The sequence below is a fragment of the Chiloscyllium plagiosum genome, unplaced genomic scaffold, assembly GCF_037043375.1.
Source record: "Chiloscyllium plagiosum isolate Xiang-an unplaced genomic scaffold, Cpla_swu_hap1 HiC_scaffold_3, whole genome shotgun sequence".
In the NCBI taxonomy this organism is placed as follows: domain Eukaryota; kingdom Metazoa; phylum Chordata; class Chondrichthyes; order Orectolobiformes; family Hemiscylliidae; genus Chiloscyllium; species Chiloscyllium plagiosum.
In genome coordinates this window covers 70,707,691-70,724,919 of record NW_028270141.1, presented here as the reverse complement: position 1 = coordinate 70,724,919, position 17,229 = coordinate 70,707,691, and the positions used below count along the sequence as shown (strand labels likewise).

Genomic DNA, 17,229 nt, shown 5'->3' with positions numbered 1-17,229 from the left:
TCAAAGAAGAGAGTAATGTTATGCTCCAGGAGTGAGTTCAAAAGGATCTTAGTTATCCAGATGTTTAAATTAAGGTCCATCCCCTTTAATGCCTCAGTGAAAGAAGCAATAATAACTTGGAGTTTACGACATACACAGAAGCATTGTCTGTGTACTGAAGCTTGATGACGGAGAGTGAAGTGATTTAGTTTTGGAATAGAGGCAATAAAGATTGAATAATTTCACATCCATCCTGATTATCTCTATGGGGAACTTGCTGGAAGAACAGTGTTGAATTATAGTGACGTAGAATGAAAAAAAATGTTGTTTTAATGACACAGCTGCATTTGAAAATTGAAATGGTCCAGTTAGTAAAGGTCAGATTTGCATGTCAAAAATTAATAAGCAAAGGATGGTGACAAATCTTTGATACAAACACATTTGAGGAAATCACTCAGAGTCAAAGGCTTTCATGAGATCAAAACATTATGTAAAATAGTCATTATTGGTTTCTGGGTTTGGAATTTGAGGATTCTTGCAATGCTGTTCCTTATTGAAAAAAAATCAGAGAGACTCCTACGTTTTTACAGCAGATTTCTTGGAGATGAACATGATTACAGTAACTCAAGATCTCATGTCATGAGCTCCTCTTCCCAGGTGAGGGATGGGGAGCTCTTACAATCAACAGTGATTCTGAAATTCAATAGATTTATCTACTCCATAAGCCTTGTTGCTTTTCAACTGATGAATGACTTTTATTAAAGGCTGGATAGTGTTGGGATATGGACATATCAATTCGAAACATGGATAGGCTATTTGGCCCCTCAAGCCTGCTCTGCCAAACAATAAGGACATATCTTTGCCAGGTATGCAGTCCAAGGGGTTCTGCAGAGTTTCCAGCCCATCGTATACCGCTTGAGTACAGAATCAAAGTTCAAACTCCATTGCAGTATGGTCAAACTGGATAGTTTGGGGATGGGTTGGAGGATGCTCAGGTCAAGAACGAATCTCAGTTGGGGATGCTCTTAGAAACTTTCATCCAAAGGACAGAGAATGCCCCTGTCCTTTGTCCTTAGCAAGGTGCATCCTTTGAATATTTGGGGTGTAGACAGTCTTAACAGTGATGAAATACCTATGCATATCACGATTGACCACAAGTGGTTTGATTTCCTGTACTCTTTCCACCCACCATTTGTTCACAAGAGATCCAGTTGTTTGATGAACTGTTGATACGTTTACTTTTCTGTTGCAGTGTGGTGATGCTTTCAGTATGTGAACATCTTGTGTTTACATTCGAATAGCTCCTCTACCATCATGCTAACCTCTATTTCCAGGTAAAGCAGCCAAAAATCTCTGTTGCTGTTAATCGTGATGAAATTTAGAGTGGACCAGGCAATGTTGATACACATTGGCTGGGATTAATGAGATTGCATGTGAAATGCCAGCTGAGAAGATCTGTCTTTGCAGGATGCTGGAGACATTCAATGTAAATTTTCCTGCTGCAGTGTTTCAATTATTGTTTAAGAGGTAGGTTGATGGAATTAAATAGGCAAAGTTATATAATGAACAGTTCAGCAGTTGTCAATATTGGTCATGACACAACTAACACATACATGTGATCACACACTCTGATGATGATGATGCAGTTATGCACAGGTCAATACTTAAATTGACAATGTTGCCACAAGAATTTTACTCTTTATTGCGACAAGGTCATGTTCTAATTTGTCACGAGTATTTAAGATCAGGCTACTGGACTCATGCAAGACTCAAATCAAATGACTGAAGAATCTAATTCACTCATACCTATCAAGACAATACAGACCCAGAGTTTAATAAAACAAAGACCTGCAGATACAGGAGATCTGAAACAAAAAAAAAAAATCAGAAATTGCTAGAGAAACTCAGAAGCATCTGTGAAAAGAAAATAGAGTTAACAGTTTGAGTCCAGTGATACTTTATGAAAATGGGTTGCTTTCAGAATAGCCAACCCGTTTCCAACAGCACATAGTCCCCATTATCATCTACTTAGCTTGTCTTCATCCTTGACTTACGTTCACCAATCCCTTTGTCTTCTTCTCCTGTATTTCTCTCTCTCTCTCCACTTACCTGCTCACTCCGTCTCCCATCCTCCAATCCTTGTTACCAGCATAAGTATTACCTTTTCTTAGCTGTTTTCAGGTCTGAAGGAGAGTCACTGGACTCGAAAAGTTAACCATTTTCTCTTCATGGATGCTGCCATATCTGCGTTTCTCCAGCAATTTCTGTTTTTGTTTATTTTAGACCCAGCATTAAGGCATACTCCAAACCAGATAAGGGGTGCCACCTAGTGGTAATGACCATCCCACAGCAACAGTGCTGCAGGTGCACCACCCAACTGTCAGATCCTGCTTGCATGAGTCTGGTCCTCCAAGCAGTGATTTGTATCAAGGAAGCACTACTATTGAGGCATTCTCTGCCTGGTGATGCAACCTCAGCAATGGTATTCACAAATGCTGTTTGACTTAGACTGACTCCAACATTTTCATTTCAAAGTTCCAGCATCCACAATATTTTGTTTTGAATACATTTCCTGTTACTTTAAACTTCACTTCCACTGAAATCTCCTTTCAAGTTTACATGCTAGCTGACATTGCAAATGGCTTCCATTTCTCAGATTCCATCAAATTCCAAAATAAGCATAACCCATTTCAAAAACTAACTGAGCTCCCACCAACTATCAAGCCACTTCCAGCCAAATTGTCTCCAGAATCTACTCTGGGCCTTACAAAGCTTTCTAGAAGTACAATTATTTACATCCAACTTTGTGCAATCACTTTGATTCAGATAGTTTAATTTACTATATTTCTAATTTTCCTCCGCCTTACAGGCCATCTCTGACTCTCTCTTTCTGGACTTTACTGTTTTTCTGTCAAGAAACGGGCTTTTCATACAAATTTGCTTTCAGAACTATTTGGATTAAGCTTCTTTCCACTCCGTTTTCACAAAGTTCCATTCCTCTTTGATACATTTACAGGGTTGATTTCCACTTTAATCACAATATTTCCTGAGATGTCAGTTTCCTTAAAAACTCGTCATCCACAGTAGTCAAGAGGATCCTTGACTTTCAAATCTTAGCCTCTGTTCTTAGTCCATCCCATCTGACTCAATTACATCAGAATCCTCTCTTGAATCCATCTTCCGTAACTCCTTCGTATTTTGCAAATAACCATCTACAACTAATATCTCTATACCTCATTAGGAATGCCTCTATAATACCTTTATCTACTCTTCTATCGTCCAATTTCCTATGTAGTAGCAGGATCTACAACACTTTGACACATTCCAATTCCGGATGAGATGGAAGTGACAGGCTTTTCTTGTACTCTAATCCATCTTATTCTCTGCTGTAGGGTAGTCTCCTCTAATAATGGGAAAACTGGTCATCAGTTGGTCAAGAGATCAAGTGGTCATTTTGCCAACCACTTTTCTTTTGTCAGTTGCCTGAACATTTCAAACATTTTATGAAGTTTTTGTTTTTAATATCAGGGTACACAAATGCTAAAGCTTATTAGCATAGAACACAAATTTTTAATCTGCTTTTAATTTGCACCATTAGTTTTAAATAAGTTAAAGCTAACTCTAAATATATATAAAATGATGTTTGGACAACACCTTACCTCTCCAGGTCGAATTTTAATATAAAAATTGCTTCGTTTATAGGAAATTTTAAGAATTTTTGGCCAAGCAAAACGGTTAATTCGGAGACGATCCTTGTAGATGAGCAGCCCATTTGCACATATGCCCAACATAATATCCACTCCTTCAGAATCCTATTTAAAAAAAAACAGAAAAATAATAAATTTTTAAAAGTCAACATAGCATTGCTAAGTCTTGAGAATACTAAAGACTAATTTTCAAGGTAAATTGGCAGATAATGATAACCATCAAAAGGTGTGGCGCTGGAAAAGCACAACAGGTCAGGCAGCATCCCAGGAGCAGGAGAGTTGATGTTCCGGGCATAGGCCCTTCAATCAGGAATGAGTGAGATGCTTAGATGGGAAGGCACTAGGTAGATGCAGGTGAAATGTGATAATGATAGGTTGGAGAGGGGAGGGTGGAGCAGATAGGTGGGAAGGAAAATGGACAGGTAGGACAGGTCAAGAGGGCAGTGCCGAGTTGGAGGTTTGGATCTGGGACGAGGTGGGGGAGTGCAGATTAGGAAACTGGTGAAGTCGATGTTGATGCTGAGTGCTTTGAGGGTCCCAAGATGTAAGATGAGGTGTACTTCCTCATCTTCCAAGTCAGGTGGCTTGGATTTGGTGCTGGAGGTGGCCCAGAACTTGCACGTCCTTGGCGGACTGATAGGGGACAATTAATTTTACACGTCCTTTCAAATTATTTATGGTTCATTACTGGATAACTGGCAGAGCACAAAGTCACAAGACAAAGGAGCAGAAAGAGGCCATTTGGCCAATTGGGTCTGCTCAATGAAGTCTGGACGCAAATGTTTAATGTCCAATGGCAGACACTGGGGATAAACTTGGCATTTCAAGTTAGCAGCCTATTAGTGGATTGCTACAAAGATCAACTTTGGTGGCCTCAGCTATTTACAATCTACATCGATGATTTAGACTATCTAACAGTTCTGATAAAAGGGCCACTGGACTCAAAACATTAACTCTGTTTTTGTCTCCACAGATGTTCCTGACCTTCTGAGTTTCTCCAGCACTTTGTTTTTGTTTCAGATTTCCAGCAGCTGCAGTTCTTTGTTTTATTCTACTAACATATCCAAGTTTACTGAGAATGCAGGTCTGGGTGGGAGTGCAAGCTTTGAGCTCCAAAATCTCAGATATATCATGATGACGTGGTATGCTGATGCATTGTGGATAGTGACTTCTCGGAATTGAGGGTTCAGGGAGTGTTGTCATCCAACATGATCTATGATACTGGGGAACGTTGGACAACTTGGTGGCCTGGAGAAAACACCAGTGAGCTGCAGCTGCCAGATAACCACTCTGACTTTCACCTTCTGGTTTCTCACTGGAACTTGGAAAAATAGCATCCTGGATATAAATGAGGCAGCATTACATAATAAAGCGTCAATGTTTGAAAATCAGGCTCTCACCACTTACAAGCAAGATTCTCATCTGGACACTGAAACCATTACCCATGCCTTTAGGTTGCTGGGAAAAGAAAAACACCCTACATTTTGATCTTTAGATAGAAGATTCTCTCTTGCAAATAAACTAAGATCATCTCTTCTTAGGAGTACTGCCCACATTGCATTCCTTTTCACACATCTCCAAACAAATCATCATCCATGGATATTCAATTTCCAATCTCGGTCACCCAGTAGCCCCTTCTCTGTGAAGGCAATTAAATCACATCGATTTTCCTCAATTTGTGCATTGAATTCATCAACATTTTTGTGAGTTCAACATTTTTCTCTTGAATCTGAGCTCCATCTTAGATTCCAATCCCCTTGCCAATCTACTTCCGAATTCCTTCTACTGATAAATGAAATTGCTTTGATACCTGTCTTCTTGAAATGAAAAATGTAACTTCTAATTACAATGTCTCCTGCTCGTAATTAATCCTGCTTCCCAAACCTTCCACACTGACTTTCATGCTGAAAATTGATATCCCCCTTTGCGTTCCAACTTACTCTCTGAACCTCCAGCTTCTGACCTCACTCTGACCCTTCTCATCTCCTGAACCACAATTCATTCAAGATCTATGCATTTTTAAATTGCTGCCATTCACTCCTTCCCTTTCTTGAATCTCTGCTTGAGCAAGGACTACGTATATAAACAAGTGAGATGCAGTCATTTAAAAAAAAAAATCAGGATTCAAACAGCCCCAGCTCAGCAATTCTGCACCACAGGGGACACAATATTAGAACTGTAGATTTGAATTAGACCTGAATTTCAAAAAGGAGTGCAGGTTAGGAGAGAGAAGTGGTGAGATAGAGTCTGGTATGGGAAAAGGTTGCAGGTCAGAGATTCAGGCATGAAAAGATGCTGCAAGGTGAAGTTTCAGGCATGGAAAGAGGTCAGTTGGAGGAAGAGGGAGAGAGAGGCTGCTCCGTAAAGCTGACAATCAGGTCTCAGTCTTATGACAAACCAGAGGGAATTATTCAAAACAAATCTTGTGATTCAAACTAAGATTAAAGGCTCCAGCAATGGTCATATGAAACATTAACTTTACTGTATTGTTTGACTCCTTAAATCCAGGATCCATATAAACTAAATGTTAAATTAAAATTTTTCTTCTTTTGGGGCAGCATGGTGGCTCAATGGTTATCACTGCTGCCTGACAGTGCCAGGGACCCGGGTCCAATTCTGTCCTCTACCAACTGGGCTGTGTGGATATTCTCCCTGTGTCTGGTGGATTTCCTCCAGGTGCTCCAGTTTTCTCCCACAATCCAAACGTGTGTGGGTTAGGTGGACTGGCCATGCCATCATGTTAGGGATATGCATGTTAGGGAGATGAGCCATGGGAAATGCAGGGTTACAGGGATGGAGGCCTGGGTGGGATGCTCGTCAGAGGGTCTGTGTGGACTCGATGGGCTAATTGTAAGGATTCCATGATTTATTCCACATCTTTAGATCCCATACCACCACTCTGTTGAAATCCCAAGGGTCGAATTATCAGACTGTGACACTGTTCTTCAATATTTCTTGCAAATCTAACACTTATCACTTATCTCTTGCATAAGCAGATTGTATTTCGCGTCTCTTTTTAATGCATCCTTTAATAACATTTTAACTTTTGTAGGATAGATGGATAAATTGCCTATGCTGTATTAACACAATTGTCTTTTTGTTTTCTAAGTTCCTCACCCCTGAAATCAAGAACATATTCTTAAAAAAATAGTGGAGAGGTTACATTCCATTAAATAAATACATGTCTCATTTGTGTAAGTTGCAATTTCACTGATTTTCCAAATACGAGCATTGATATTTTCCACAACCAATTTCATCTGTAATTTCTGCAATTACCTCTAACAATTACATCTGCAATTAAACAATCTGCACCCTTACTAACAAAATAATTGTCTCAAGTTATTTTCCAAGGACTGACTACTCCTTTTGTTTTTAAAAAAAATATTTTAGTGTGCTAACCTGGTCCTGAAGCTGGAACTCTCAAATTCCTTAACTTTGCTCCAATCCTTATTATTCAGAGTCCCAGTGGCATTTAGCCAGTTCATTCCACATATGGTCACTGCCCCCTGTCTAATGTCACACAACTAAAGGATTCTGCCACCAACATATTCATCAACGGGTAAACTTCTTGTAATCAATACAAATGCCTCTCTTTGAACCATGTCACCAGTTTCTTCCTCCAAATCCTCTGCTTCATGTTGTGTTACAAACATTCTGTTGGACTGATTTGGAAAATTCATGGCATAATGGTATTTTTTAAATCACATCTTAAACATCAACTGACCACAACCTGGACATTTTTAGAATAGATTAGATTACTTACAGTTTGGAAACAGGCCCTTCGGCCCAACAAGTCCACACCGACCCGCCGAAGCACAACCCACCCAGTACCATTCCCTACATTTACCCCTGCACCTAACACTACAGGCAATTTAGCATGGCCAATTCACCTGACCTGTACATCTTTGGACTGTGGGAGGAAACCAGAGCACCCGGAGGAAACACACGGAGATACGGGGAGAATATGCAAGCTCCACACAGTCAGTCGCCTGAGGCGGGAATTGAACCCAGGTCTCTAGTGCTGTGAGGCAGCAGTGCTAACCACTGTGCCACCCATTAAATCTTTTATGCTAAGTCTCAAATTGTTTTTTGCTCTTCAAGGTTGTCAAAAACAGTTCTGTTCTCAATTCTTCTAAAGTTATTTTATACTGTCTCCTGTGATCTGGATCTAGAGGGTATCGCATCATTGTGTCCTCCATTTTCTGTCTTTTAATTGATTATCCTAATTGTACCATGAAAACTAGATGGCATAAGCTTAAGGTGAGAAGGAAAAGATTTAGAAAGAACCTAAGGGATAACTTTTTCACACAGAGGGTGGTGCATGTATGGAACGAGCTGCCAGAGGAAGTAGTGGAGGCAGGTACTATTACAATATTTAAATGGCACATGGATGGATTTATGAATAGGAAGAGTTGAGAGAGGTTTGGGCCAAATGCTGGCAAATGGAACTAGGATTTCTAGCCGGCACGGATGAGTTGGACCGAAGCGTCGGTTTCTATGCTGTATGACTCCATGACTGAGTGTTTTCCAAAGAATTTTTTAATGTTCCAACATTTGCTCAAGCAGTGTGTGCTTATCTCCAAAATTAACTCCCATCAAAACTAGAAATGCATCTGTATTTGATACTTCTGCACAGATTTAATAAATTAAGTGCCAGCGCAGCTGGAAGAATTTCCAGCTGGAATTTCTGGAGTCTTATAAAAATCTTACTGGTTTGCATCATGTAATTTTCTATTTAACCTTCATTCAATCCAAATTTGTCAAAAATTGACCATGCTTCATAAGCAGTTCATAAATCATCTTTTTGACAATTTTTCCATTTCAGTTATTATACCCAAACCTTCACGTGTGTTCAAATGGTCAAGCTCCAACTCCAAAAAAAAAACTTGGTTATTTATCCTAGAACTGGCATCAAGACAAAAGTGGTCAAGCCATTCCATGCTTTTTCTTTAGTAAGGCAGTAACCATCGTCCACATGGTTACCTTAAAAGATTCATTTTCAGAAAGCACAAAAGTGTAATCATACCTCACTACTTTACATTAAGATTCAGATATCTTTTTTACAGTTTTCTCGTAATTACTCTTGAGTTAGAAGGCCGCTTAGTTTTCAATTCTTGACTTACAAACAGCTCACCATCTTCTGCTACCAATTTGAACAGAGTCCAGTCATGTACACCTCCAGTCAGAATTTAATTTCTAGCTCATACAGTACAGACCCCAATAACTGTGCTTACCATTTTTATAAATGGAGTTCTCACCAATTAGCACTAACAAATTATTAATCATCTCTTCTCTACTTCCATTAGGTTTCAAGCATCCTTCCAGACTTTACTGAATGATAACCCTTCTTGTTGCCGATGCCTACTTTGTTAGCTTTGTCACATCAGCTTTACTTATTAAATTAATCTAATTATAATGTATAAAACTAATTATAGAATGGTTACATTATAGTACAGGAAGAGGCCATTCACTCCATCTTGCCAGCTCTAAGAGCTATTTAACGAGGCTCACCCCCTGGCCTTCTCATTAAAGGCTTGTCAATCGTTTTTTCTGCTTTTAGATAATTATCCAAATCCCATTTGGAAACAATAACTGAATTTCTCTCCACCATGGCCTCAGCAAGGGAAATCCACATGCTAACAACTTGCTATGTAAAAATCATTTTCCCTCTTATGACCTATGATTCTTTTGCCAGCAATCTTTGCAGGCATGTCAGGCATAAATATCTAAATGATGCAGAATGCCATGACTGCGCTATTTGTAAAAAGAAACTGTACATCAGGGCTCACATTAATGTTTCAGCGATATTCAAAATATTGTATTGTATAAAGAAACAAAAGATTGTTATACAGTATCAAACTCAACAATTAACAGTAATAGCCAAGACCCTTTTTAAAAAAATACTTTAGTTATCAACTCATGCTTGGTGTCTACTCATACTGCACTAAAAACAGACTTACCATCAGCTGCTTAAGTGCCCCAAGCACAAATATATCTCCAATCACTGAATATGTAAGTATTTGTAATAAGTTTTAATGGTGATATCTGCTAAACTGCTAACAACGTGAATGTAAATAAATATGCTATCACATTTAAACACGAATTTCCAAATTCATGTGGCTTCATACATTTGAAATTAAATGCACCATCGCAAAAAACAGTTGCAGTATTATTACTGGATTCATTGCAATATTTGTGATGCAAATACACTTCATACCTTTGCCTCAATCTTTTGTTTTAATTATCAGGTAAGCATGAAAAAGTAATTTGTAAATTTGCTCCATCTGTCCTTTGGGAACAATGTTTCAGTAACAGCGGTCTTTACTAATGAGATTCAGTGCAACTTCTGAAATCCATATTGTAAAACTCAAAAACGCTCATACAACAAAAATAAACTTGGCTTAATCTGAACTTTCAATTCCAACAGTGACACTGTTGAACACTTATTTAAAATAAAAACAAACTGATATGTACTGTGAATACAGAATTAAGACTCAGAGCAATATAGTGGATCAGTAATTCATAACTCAGCAAAGTCAGCACCGGTAGTGCATACCTTGATTTAGCATCAGCAAAATGTGCCAGATTAAATGGCAGTGATAATCTAAGCAGAAATAAATAGAATGGAAACCCTGGAAAGGTTATACAGGTTCCAAGCAACTAACTCACCAGTGATAAATGAATATTTAATCCAGCACCTAAAGGACTATTTGTGAGGTAGTACAAATACCTGTGGACTGAAACAAGCCATTATTGTACACAAAGCTAGGGCAAACATCAACAGGAGTCTTGCTATAATACCATGCTAAAGAATGCAATCCATTTAGTTTGGATTGATTTAAAACTTAATAAAACAGAAGAGGAAGGTTATTGACAGATCTAATATGCCTATATTTTTCCAATATGTTAAAATCACAAGTAAACTATGGAAAGGCATAACCATTAAAGTTCCATCAATATTAAATAGTTAACTTTACAAAGACACCAAGCATGAGCAATTGATTCTGAACAGTTTAGAAAGCTAAACTGAATTAAAGACACTTAATTAGACAAAATAATTGTATACTGCATTTAATATGGAGAAGGGAACTGTGCACTGAGGAAAAGAATTGACAAAATAGATAGCTTTATGTTTTTAATATACAGGTCATTCCGCTAAATTGCTTACTTCATTAATGCAAATTCACTAATGCGATTGACAAATTGGGGACATTGTTTCTGAAGCACAAACTTTTAAAACATGTGTTAGCTGCAACGCAATTACATCGACAACACTTTAAGCGCTCTTTCTCTATAATGCGGGGTTGCACAACAACACAGCCATTGCATTATAGAAGAATGTACCTGTGAATGAAAGTACAAAGGGATTGAGGAGTTTTACTAGGGGTTTGACATTTAGTAAGCCTGACTAAGCCTGAGTTGCAATCAACAAAGCAAACAGAATTCCAAACCTAAACACAGTTGCCAGTATTAACCATCTCCAACAAGGGAGATTGTCCTAGTAGCCTAACATTCAACATCCTGGAGGTATCATTGACCAGAAATGTAACTAAAGTAGCTACATAAATACTGACACCACCTGATTCTGCAAAACCCACCCACCATCTACACGTGACGAGTCAGCAGTGTAATGGAATAAAAGTGGCCACCGTCTTTTCAGGTCATAGGGCTGCTCTCTCATTAAAGAGAGAGAGAGAGACAGCTGCTGGTGATTGACAAGGACAGTCCTTCATGGTAACCTCTGACAGTACAGGAATTGAACCCAAGCCATTCGCATCACTCCACATTGCAAACCAGCAATGAAAAGAAACTGACTACCATGGAATGGAATACTGCTGACCACACCTAGCTTAATCCAAAACAATCAAGGAGCAAAACCCGGCCCAGGCTGGATTCATAAGAATGGTTCCACGAATAAGGAATTCCAATGACATAAAAGGATTGCTGACAGATTACATAAATTAGGACAATACTCTTTGGAGAAAAGAAGGTGGAGCAGATGGTTAACAGAGCTGTGAAAAATGATGGGGAGGCTGGACAGCGTAGGCATGAAGAAACTGTCTCCATTAGTGGAAAGATTGAGAATCAGAGCACACAGACTTAAGATAATTGTTAAAAGAAGCAATGCAGACATTGGAAAAATCTTCTGCATAGCAAGTGGTTAGGATCTGGAATGCAGTGCCAGAGAGTGTGGTGGAAGCAGGTTTAATCAAGGCATTCAAGTGGGAACTAAATTATCATCCAAACAAAGAATGCACAACACTAGACTAATCCCATTTTTAAGCACTTGGCCCATAGCCCTGTCTGCCTTGGCATCGCAATCTTCAAATAAAATGCTCAGATTATTTCAATTTCACCAATCCTTGAGTCAAGGGACAGAGGAGAGAATCATGGCCTTCACTAAGGAGAAGGTGCTGGGTAAGCTGAAAGGTTTGAAGGTGGAAAGATCACCCAGATTGGTTGGACTATATCCCAGACTCCTGAAGGAGGTAGCTGCAGAGATTGTGGAGGCATTGGTGATGATATTTCAGGAAAGAATGAAGTCAGGGAGGGTCCAAAAGGACTGGAAAATGGCTAATATTACACCTCTGTTTAAAAGAGGGGGCCAGAAAATAGGAAATTATAGCATGATAGCCTCACCTCGCTCATTGGTAAGATTCAAGAGCATTGTCAAGGATGAGATTGCTGACTACTTGGAAATGCATGGTTAAAATAGGCAGCATGGCTTCATCAAGGGGAGCTGAAAATGTGTTGCTGGAAAAGCACAGCAGGTCAGGCAGCATCCAGGGAACAGGAGAATCGACGTTTCGGGCATAAGCCCTTCTTCAGGAAAGAAGAAGGGCTTATGCCCGAAACGTCGATTCTCCTGTTCCCTGGATGCTGCCTGACCTGCTGCGCTTTTCCAGCAACACATTTTCAGCTCTGATCTCCAGCATCTGCAGACCTCACTTTCTCCTTCATCAAGGGGAGGTCATACCTGACAAACCTGTTACAATTCTTTATGGATTTAACAAGTTAGACAAAGATGAGCCAATGGATGCACTCTATTTGTATTTCCAGAGGGCCTCTAACAAAGCGCCGCACAGGAGGCTGCTAAATAAGAGTCCTTGGTGTTAGGGTAAGGCACTGGCAGGAAAGAGGATTGGCTCTCTGACAGAAGGCAGACAGTGGGGATAAAAGCGTCTTTTTCAGGATGGCAGTCGGTGACTAGTGGAGTTTCCCAGGGGTCAATGTTGGAACCACAATTATTCACATTATATGTTAACAAACAGGATGAAGGAAGTGAGAACATTGTGTTATCTATAAACTTAGCAACAAAGATAGCTGGAGGGACAGGTAATGTTGAAGAGATGGAAGGCTGTTAGGAGGACTGGACAGGCAAGGACAGTAGGCAAAGGAGTGGCAGACAGAATACCGTGTGGGAATGTATAACATTATGCACTTTGGTAGGAAAAACAGAGACGAAAAATATTTTCTAAATGGGGAAATCTGAAGTGCAAAAGGTTTAGGAGTCTTAGTTCAGGATTCTCCTAAGGTTAACATGCAGATTCAGCTGGCAATTAGGAAGGAAAATGCAACATTTGCATTCATTTCAAGAGGGCTAGAATACAACAAAGATGCATTGCATCGGCTGTATAAGGCTCTGGTAAGACCACATTTGGAATATTGTGAAAAGTTTTGGGCCCTGTATCTAAGGAAGGATGCGCTGGCCTTGAAGGGGGTTAAAAAGATGTTTACAAGAATCATTCTGGGATGAAGAGCTTGGTCGTATGAGGTGTGCGGTGTGTATTTGATGGATTTAGAATGGTGAGGGGACATCTCATTGAACTATACAAAATACGGAGAGGCCAGGATAAAGTGGACGTGGAGAAGATGTTTCCGCTAGAAGAGACTAGGACCCAAGGGCACAGTTTCAGAGTGACAATCCTTTGGAACCAGGAGTAGGAATTTCTTTGGCTAGAGGATGGTGAATTTGTGGAGCTTGTTGCAATAGAAGGCTGTGGAAGTCAAGTCATTGAGTGTATTAAGACAGAAATAAATAGGGGATCAAAGGTTACAGGGAGAAGGTAGGAGAATTGAAACGTATTAGCCACGACTGAATAGCAAAACAGACTCAATGAGCCGAATACTTCTCTCTGTTCTGTTCTTATGGTGATTGATACGTTTAAGAGAAGAATTTAACAGTTGGGAGTGTAGACTCACCAAGTTCAATAATGTACAGACCAAAGCACCTGATTGACACATTTTCCAAAACATAAAGTGTTTAATTTTCACTGGCACAGCAGCTGCATCATTTACAAGGTTGCATTGCAGCAAAGTACTGGGCTAATGGTAAGATTCTTAGGAGTGCAGATGAGCAGAGAGATCTCGGTGTCCATGTACACAGATCCCTGAAAGTTGCCACCCAGATTGACAGGGTTGTTAAGAAGGCATACAGTGTTTTGGCCTTTATTAATAGGGGGATTGAGTTCCGGAACCATGAGGTTATGCTGCAGCTGTACAAAGCTCTGGTACGGCCACACTTGGAGTATTGTGTACAGTTCTGGTCACCACATTATAATAAGGATGTAGAAGCTTTGGAAAGGGTGCAGAGGAGATTTACTAGGATGTTGCCTGGTATGGAAGGAATGTCTTGCGAGGAAAGGCTGAGGGTCTTGAGGCTGTTCTCGTTAGAGAGAAGAAGGTTGAGAGGTGACTTAATAAAGACATATAAGATAATCGGAGGTTTAGATAGGGTGGACAGAGAGAGCCTTTCTCCAAGTATGGGGACGGCAAACACAAGGGACACAACTTTAAAGTGAGGGGAGATAGGTATAAGACAGATGTCAGAGGTAGTTTCTTTACTCAGAGACTAGTAAGGGTATGGAATGCTTTGCCTGCAACGGTAGTAGATTCGCCAAGTTTAAGTGCATTTAAGTCGTCACTGGACATGCATATGGACGTACATGGAATAGTGTAGGTGGGATGGGCTTCAAATTAGTATGACAGGGCGGCACAACATCGAGGGCCGAAGGGCCTGTATTGTGCTGTAATGTTCTATGTTAACACTTCAAGGTTCCTTCATCAGCAGCACGCAAATCTGCAATTGCAGCATTTAGAAGGACAAGAGTAGAAGGTGCATGGGAACACTACCATCTACAGGCTCCCTTGCAAAACATACCTCTCATGATATGAAAACATAGGATGCAATACTCACTGGCCTTACAAATTACACTCACATCCCATGGTCATAATTAAAATCAAAAACGCTCATTTCATTGCTGACCTGAGTTAAGTGTACACAATGAGCGGATCCAGAGACCTCCTTGTTTCGGGAGGGAATGAGTTGGACATCTTTGACAACAAAATGTGTTTCTAATACTGAAAGTGTGATTAACCAGACCCAGAGTGAGACTGGGGCAGATCTTATACTTCAGAATGTCATGCAATGACAAAAGGCAGTGGTGGTTTTCCAACTGACGTCTAATAACTGCAAGCACTCCAGGTCTTAAATTGAGCACAGTAGCCACAAATGCAAAAACAAAGTTAATTGTCAATAAATTTTATAAGGGATATTGTATAACAACTTCAGCATCAAGTCTGCCTCAGTCAAAATTGTGTAGTCCTATATTAATATAATGTTGAGAAGCCAATTACTTAAATAACACTAAAGATAGAACTCTCTCAAACTGGGCAATTTAATTAACAAATCAGACACATGCTGCCTAATCTCTACATTGTCCTACAGTTTTATAGCTGGAATTTTATTTACAAGTAAATTAAGGCTGCTGCGCAGACAATTCAAATCTAATCTCATGTAAAGTTTCTGTGAAAGTATGGACTTGGATAGAATTTACTTCTGACAGATAGGTATCATTGAAATAGATTAGCCAGAAGGAGGCCATTCAGCCCAATGTGTTGGTGCAGGTTTTTGAGCCATTGAATTAATTCCATTCCATTTTCACCAAATTCCTTGTAAATTTTCTTTCTGCCTCTCTGCATTCTCCTGCCAAAACATAACTCTGCCCACATCTCTGTACTAAAATTCATCTTCTACCTGTTTTGCAGTCTAAGTCCTTTTAAAGTCAATTATCATAAATACATGCTACATTTGAATCGCATATCATTTGCGAATATTGAAATTAAGCCCTATCTATCCAGGTCTTTAATATGTATCAGCATAGTACTGATTATAATGCCAACCAATGAAGTCACAAGGTTCACTGTTTAGAACACAATAACTTTACTACACAAAAAAAGTCATGAATACAATAACTACGTTATCTTAATTAGGATGTGATTTAAAAGATATAAAATTAAATGAACACAGTTACTTATACTCTCAACCAAATTTCTTAGCTCACGTTTCATTCTACGTCCATTTGAAGTGTATCCCAAGGACACTTCTCAAAAATTGGAAGGTCAACCACTTCAGAAGGCTGCTTTAAAGATCCAAGTAAAGGCTGATGTTTCTTTGAACATGCTGCTTATTTCAGAAAAAGCTTTGTCTTCAAATTTCCTTCAATCACTCCATTGTTGAAGGTTTCTGATTCAACACAGGCATCACTAGCATCTTAAGTGTGGACATGTTGGGTCAGAACTCTCCTGTTTCCAATATGCAAATACTGGAGTCCTGCATCTAAAACTCTCCTGTTCTTTTCAGCTCGGCTATCCTTAGATGTTCAACTAACGGCTCACGAGTTTAAAATGCTTTTAGTCAGCACACAGAATTTCAATCGAATTCGACTTAAAAGGGATGTTCCTGCAGTAACCTGTATCAAAACTAAAATAAAAAACCACTGGAGACCAGAACCATACACAAGTGACCTCAACTGTAATTAGCTTCCCTCAACCCTTTTTCTATTATTTATCTCAAAGGTAACTTGGTCACATGATTAGTTCCTAGAAGTAAGGTGTTTTACCAGATATATCTCTCTTGAAAAATCTAATTCTTAAAGGGAACATCACCATAGCATGCAATGTACATTTTTCTCCAGAAACACATGGGTCATCAAGTGCACCTTAACCAGTTTTGTATCCATGATGTTAATGCTTTTTAATCTTCTGGAGTTTATTTTTGCCCAATAGATTTTCAGATGACAGTATGTTAAATATCTTTTCAAATTCCATACACAGACACGTTGTGAGCCACTCCATTAAACAAATAATTAGATCATGTTTGTCAAATATAATTTACCTTCAAAACAAATCTATACAGATTTGCATATAATCCAGACTTCTCCAAACTTTGATTCAATTTGGTCAGGATTACTGACTCAAAATGTTCCTATCACTGATACTGACTGAGGTCATGATTTGGAAGGTGCTGTTGAAGGAGCCTTCGTAAATTGCTGTATTGTCTCGTCAGCACCAGTGGTGAAGCAAGTGAATGTTTAAGGTGACAGGTAGAGTGTTAAATCAAGCAACTCATTTTGGACTGAATAGTATTGAGTTTGTTGTTGGAGCTGCATTCATTCAACTGGAGAATATTCCATCCATTATGGTCCTGATTTGTACCCGATTTGTCCTAATTTGGAACCGGCGGACAAAATTTGAAGAATGA

The 17,229-nt window shown here is 39.3% G+C and overlaps 1 protein-coding gene across 28 annotated transcripts in view; it reads right to left on the bottom strand.

Moving 5' to 3' along the window:
• Nucleotides 1-17,229, bottom strand: part of epb41l2 (erythrocyte membrane protein band 4.1-like 2) — a 210,017-nt gene that overhangs the window by 33,235 nt on the left and 159,553 nt on the right. For all 28 annotated transcript variants that reach the window (XM_043683418.2, XM_043683473.2, XM_043683480.2 and 25 more), the window contains exon 9: nt 3,639-3,791. In XM_043683418.2, the coding sequence (XP_043539353.2) occupies nt 3,639-3,791 (153 nt within the window). The remainder of the gene's footprint in view (nt 1-3,638; nt 3,792-17,229) is intronic.